A 6,732-nucleotide genomic window follows, 5' to 3' on the forward strand; every position below is an offset into this window, starting at 1 on the left:
GTCATAGCAAGCTCAGTAGCAAGAATTATTAAATGAGTTCGACTTCAAGTTCGAACATAAATAGGAAAGAGTAACCAAGCGGCCGACACGTTGAGTCGAAAGGGCGAACATGTGGCCCAGAGAATGCTAGCCCACATTCAGTCAAGTAAGATTAGTGGGTTGATGCGCAATATTAGAAGGGAACACCTATAACAAAGCTATTGTTGATCCTAGCCAACAGGGTTAGAAAAGTCAGAAGACTTGTACGGAGCATTCAAGAATTCCAAGTCCAATGGAAAAATATTCCTATAGATGAAATTAGTTGGGATTTGAACTCTGACGCGATCCACATTGAAGATTTCAAACATAGACGGTTGACAAGGACGTCAACCATTTAGGTGGGGGAGGATGTCATTGTCATGATTGTCTAGGACGTGTTGCCCATAGCCGCATGCCCATGACATGCCAAGCACTTTATCTTCTTTTATGTTGTATTGTTTTACTATTGTATTTTTCTATTTGTATTATCCGATGAAATCATGTCAAGTTTTCTAGAACCTATTTCTTAGAAGGAAAGGGTCTGTATAACATATGGCGAGTAAAAATGTCATATGATACAAGTCAAACCTCCAAAAAAACATCATTATCGAATCTCACAATAAAAAAATCTCACGTTAAGAATGGGATTTGAACCCATGCCCTTTCGAAATAGTACCTAAAACTAGCGCCTTAGACCAGCTCGACCATCTTGACTATCTTTTTAAATTTTATTTTATAACAACTCAAGCCCGCCGCTAGCAGATATTGTCCGCTTGGGCTTGTTACGTATTGTTGTCAACTTCACGATTTTAAAAAAACATCTTGGTCACATCTAGTTGATGAGGAGGTCTATTGGATTCCTAGGCCAGTTAGGTTGCTTAATTCCGTCTTCTAGCTCCAGGTTACTCTATTCTGACTCCACGAAGATCTTTAGTCTAGGAGACCTAGGGTTAGACCCTCTAACCGTTGCTCACGATTCTAACGTGCTCAGGCTACTAGAGGCATCCTGATCTTTGTCATGGTCTAGCCAACCTAACTCTAACACCTAGCTCTGTGTAGATAAACATACTCCACAGGGAGAACACATAGTCAAATACCTGGAGCTAACAAATACTATATCATCCACAATACCGGGAGCTAACAAATATTGTATAAACATGAGTTCATTTGAATTTCGTCCTTCAAAGTTTCTCCAAGTATCGCCGCTAGTTGTTTCCTATTAGAAAGTTCATCTCGTTTCGTTAATAACTCAAATTTCTTATTGCCTTAAACAATATAAATTTTAGCTTTGGGATGGTTCGAGACAGTGGAATTTGATGAAAACCCTTATATCGAGCCAAGAACCCACATTCTAAGCAGTCAGAACTGCCGAAGCCAAGCCGAGCCGAATGAATTCATTTGCGTAAGTCGAAGGATCCATTGATTGTAGAAGCGACACGTTTCGCAAGTGGGAGGTGACACATGTGCAGGTAGCCATTTTTTCCTTCCTCTCTATTTTCACTCTTTTCTCTCTTGAAGGTTGATATGTGAGGAGCGTGTGAAGGTTTTGACGTGTCGTGGGCATCAGGGGAAAGCGTGTACAAGGAGGGTGTGAGAATTCCGGCGCCTCACTGGAATTCTCCTGCCTTTTCTGGAAACCGAGTTTTTTTTTTTTTGTGATCTTTACGGTAAATAACTAAATAACTATGTAGAGTAAATAACTTCACAGTAAACTAAACCATATATATTCTTTTTTGGTATTCTTCTTAAATTGTAATTATTGAATTTTTTGTACTCTCTGTAATTGATCATATGAGAAGTCATCAATATAAACTTCCAGCGGTCGTGGAGTTACAATCTCAATTTTGCCACATATATTTCTCTTTTCATTTTCTCTCTTGTTTTTCGTGTTATTCATCTAGATCGAGTGTACAAGTGGTTGATTCTAACAACTAGTATCCAATGAAAAATCAAAGAAACATAAATGACAAATCCGAAGAGGATAATAATTTTAAGAATTTAGATGAAGATATTAGGGATACTCTAATCTTTTGTTATGCATTTCATGTTTTAAATTTATTTCAATATCGTTTTCAATTTTACTTATGAATTACTTTTTGAACACGTAAAACCATAGCAATGTTTCAACGATAAAGTATGTTTATGGTGAAAGTTTATGGTTTAAATGATCATGTTTTAAGAGTTATATTATGCCTATGAACTTAGATTAAGATGATAGTAGCAACTTTATGCAACTGTAGGGTCCTTACATATTTATCTTGAGTTCTTGTGATTTTTCTAAACATTTTGTTCCTTGACCTCATCTTAAAATTCGTCCCTATAACTCTCAATAAAATTCCACAATTTAAAATTTTAAAATAAAAGGGGAGAGAGTTAATTATTGCCCGAGCCAGAGTGTGACACAATGTACAACTAAGGAAACACAAAACGGTTGGATATTTCATTCACTTCAATGTATTTTCTTGCTCTCAACACTTCGGGCTATTTTTTACAACACAAACATTTGAATAAGATAACATACACAATGTATTTTCCCAATTGTGAATACACAAACCACCACAAATAATCCATATCCAAAATATTTAACCTTTTAACCCTCTCAAAGTCAAAGTTTTGACCTTTTTACTGCCCAAACGAGAAGCTTCACCACCAAAAGAAGGAAGGGAATTATAATACAACAAAGAAAAACCGCTCCCACCGTTGCAAGCGAAATGTACCATGCAATTTTTAAAGCATCAGATTTTCTATATGAGACATTTACCATCCAAACTCCCATCAAGTAGCTTTGTGATAAGGAGGCAATGGCAATGCACATGGTTACTGTTAACATCCATGCACAAATCCTATTTTTCAAAGGCAATCGACCTATGATGAACATAATCACACATATTGATGCAAAGAATGAGATAGAATTTGTAACCAAGTAACCAGTGTATGAATTTCCTTGGTCTGAAGTTGGGTAGGCCATTACGGCAGTTCCTGCTATAAAAGTTTTCAAAGTATTGCTACTATGAAACAAACGATGAATAGTGCTATTGGAGTTGAAAGGAATGTCTTCTTGCCAAACACCGCCGGGAGGGTTGATTGCACCTTGAAAAGCCACTGTTGCAATCACCGTTGCAACCAGCATCATTGTGCCTTGCACATCTTGAAACCAATCACCTTTGTATTCAAGGTTCTTCATCCATAAACTTCTTATAAACTTTCTGAATGTAAGTGATATCGATAGCTTTTTATCGCATTGTTCTTGAGTTCTACTTGGTGATTCCTTCTCATTTGAGGTAGCACAGTTCTTTGCCGTATTTGTTCCAGTTTTTATTCCCGGAAAAGACAATAAATATTGTACTATCTGCACAATTTAAATTCAATTTGTTTATATCATGATAGTGTTGAGGATTGTTGGGAGGGAGTCCCACATGGGCTAATTTAGGGAAGAATCGTGCTTTTATGATTAAGGAATACATCTCCGTTGGTATGAGGCCTTTGGGGGAAGCCCAAAGCAAAGCCACGAGAGCCTATGCTCAAAGTGGACAATATCATACAATTGTGGAGATCCTTGATTCCTAACATGGTATCAGAGTCATGACCTTAACCTAGCCATGTCAATAGAATCCTCAAATGTCGAACAAAGAAGTTACCCTCGAAGGTGTAGTCAAAAGTAACTCAAGTGTTGAGAACAAATGGTGTAGTTTGTTCGAGGACTCTAGAGAAGGAATCGAACCTTAATTAACGGGAGGTAGTTTGAGGCCTTTATAGGCCTTAAGGGAGGCTCTATACTGTACTTGGTTTGAGATGAGAATTGTTAGGAGAGAGACCTATTTGATACCTATGTAAACTCTTGATAATAATTTTCAGTTTCATAAAATAATCAAATAAGAACTTAGTTTTTCTTCAACCAACCAATTCAACTATAAGAACATACCTCAATTCGTCTTAACATCATAGAAAAATCCAAAATGGTATTTTCATTCTCATCGCCTTGGTTGAGGAATCCATAGTCTTGGGGATCTTTAATCATTGTGATAAAAAACTTAAGAGCTTCCAAGTGGTTGTATTTTATGCATAAATGAAGAACAGTTTGACCATTGTGAAGCTTAATCCAAGGAGATCTTGACCTCGCAATGATCAACCGTTGCATGATATCAATTCTTCCATTGATCACTGCATGATGGAGAGGAATCAACCCATTCAAATCACGTACCATGCAAGTGCTTGTGTTCTTCTCCAGCAAAGCTTGAACAATCTCAACCGTTCCATTTTCTGAAGCCAAGTGTAGAGGTGTCCTTTGCAGGTCATCAACTTCTCCCGCAAGTTCAGGCACGAGATTCAAAAGAAATCGAGTGAATTCAAGGTGGTGATGCAAAACTGAGACATGCAATGGACTCTCAGCGTTGGAAGAGGAGATTAGAACTCTTTGTATGATATTTGGGTCACCTCGAATTAGTGTCTTCAAGCTTTGAATGGACCCAATCTTTGAAGCTTCATAGAGCTTTCTTTTACTTTCTTCAAAAGAGGAAATGGCTAATCTAAGTTCGTTGTTTTCTCCATTTGCCTCCATTATTGTTTCTCTAACTTACTTCCAATTGGGTTTTTCACATAGAATTTATAAGCCAACATTAAAAATACTATATTTTATTTATATGATTTTGTTGATTATTTATTTATTTTTAATAGATGTTGAGGCTCTCAACTATAAATAAGTTGACCTTTTGAATTTAAAAAATAGTCTAATTATTGCCCTCAATTCCAAGAAGAAAAAAATCATTATTTATACTTTCACTCGAGAGTGACACCAAAGTGTCACCATCCTAGTTTAAGTGGATGTGAAGCAAACGGAAGGAAGCTTATTTGTTGAATCATGGATAGAAGTATATATCATTAATTATTTCACATAATTTTATTGGGATGTTATCGTTTCTCATCGATAAGGATAATAACTCTCGTGGTTTGATTAAGTTAAATTATACCACACACTTGTTAGATTTAGAGATAGAACCGTCTCATTTTTACCCTTATATTTATTTCAAAATAGTTTTCAGTCAACCTTTTCTTTGTAATTAAAAAGGAAAGTGATGTTATATAGTAAATATTTATATCTAATAGGTGTTATATGAGTTAATGTTATATAGTAAACTAAAACCATATTATAACTCTTGGGTAGTGCATATCTAATGTCATCAATACAAATTCTTTAGCCAATATTCTTCCATGCATTTTCACTCTCCTATTTTTTTTTTTTTGGGTTCATCTTGATCGAGTGTGTTCGTTGTTGTGCAATCCTAACAATTGGTATCAGAGCTAGGTGAGATTCACCACGATTTGAGAGATGGAAAGTTCAAAGATTGCAATTGAGAAGTTTGATGGATCCAATTTCAGTTTCCGGAAGATGCAAATTGAAGATTATCAGTACCAAAAAGATTTTAACGAACCCTTGTTGGAGGTGAAGCCAGATACCATGACCACGGAGCAATGGAAGCTCTAGGATCGTTAGGCCCTAGGGTTGATCTGGTTGACGCTATCTAGAAACGTAGCGTTCAACATCATTAAGGAGAAGACAATGTCAGATCTGTTGAAGACGATGTCGAGTATGTATGAAAAATCGTTGGCTATGAACATGGTGTATTTGATGCGGAGATTGTTCAATCTACAAATGTCTGAAAGTGGATCTGTTGCTGATCATATAAATGAGTACAACATGATTGTAAGTCAATTGAGTTATGTGGAAATTAATATTGAGGATGAAATTGAAACACTGATTCTGATGTCAACTTTACCCGAGTCGTGGGATACTGTTGTTATCGTGACCAACAGTTCCCGAGGATCTGAGAAACTGAAGTTCGATGAAATCTGAGATGTAGTTCACAACGAAAGTATTCGCAAACAAGAAATTGAGGATTCTTCTCATAGTGCACTCAGCATTGACCAAAGGGAAAGAAGTAGATCAAAGGGCCCAAACAAAGGTTGATCAAAATCAAAGAACCTTGAAAATTTTCCAAACAGACCAAACGTGATGTGTTGGAGTTTTGGAGAAAAAGATCACTTTCGGACCGATTGTACAAGACTAAAGAGGAAGCAGAATTACAAATCCAAGAATGATAATAATTCTATAAATTCAGCAAAAGATATTGGGGATATTATAATCCTCAGCGTGAACAGTCCGATTGAATCCTAAATTTTTTATTCAGGAGCATCTTTTAATTCATCTCCAAATAAAGAGTTGTTTCGAAATTTCAATTCTTGAAATTTTGAGAAGGTGTATCTTGTCGACAACAAAGATTTGGTGATTGAAGAAAAATGGGATGAAAGCATACAAACTCCAGTAGAAAATTAGTGGGCATTAAAGGATGTCAGATATATTCTTGGTCTCAAAAAGAATATGATCTCTATTGGTCAGTTGGATAGCACAGGTTATGCAACCAAGTTTGGAAACAACTCATGGAAGGTGAAGGGTGTCATGGTGGTAGCATGTTACACAAAATCTGGAACCCTATACACCACTACAGGATGTATAAACATGACTGCCGTTGTTGAAAGTGCTTCCAATTCAAGTCTATAACACAATAGATTTGGACATATGAGCGTCAAAGGAATGAAGATGCTGACTGTGAAAGAAGTTTTAGAAGACCTAAAATTTGTTCATATGGGTCTTTATGAGAGCTTCGTTATGGACAAACAAAAATGAGTTAGCTTCACAAAGGCTGTTAGAGAACCAAA

The 6,732-nt window shown here is 36.4% G+C and overlaps 1 protein-coding gene across 1 annotated transcript; it reads right to left on the reverse strand.

Moving 5' to 3' along the window:
- Positions 1–2,779: 2,779 nt before the first annotated feature.
- Positions 2,780–4,576, reverse strand: LOC111785806 (ankyrin repeat-containing protein At5g02620-like; the record flags this gene model as incomplete). The annotated part of the gene is made up of 2 exons (XM_023666186.1): positions 3,941–4,576; positions 2,780–3,367 (listed from the first exon to the last, which is right to left on the reverse strand). Coding segments are annotated over exons 1-2 (1,224 nt in total), but the record flags the coding sequence as incomplete, so codon positions are not given.
- Positions 4,577–6,732: the final 2,156 nt, after the last annotated feature.

Source organism: Cucurbita pepo, unplaced genomic scaffold (assembly GCF_002806865.2).
Source record: "Cucurbita pepo subsp. pepo cultivar mu-cu-16 unplaced genomic scaffold, ASM280686v2 Cp4.1_scaffold000769, whole genome shotgun sequence".
In the NCBI taxonomy this organism is placed as follows: Eukaryota; Viridiplantae; Streptophyta; class Magnoliopsida; order Cucurbitales; family Cucurbitaceae; genus Cucurbita; species Cucurbita pepo.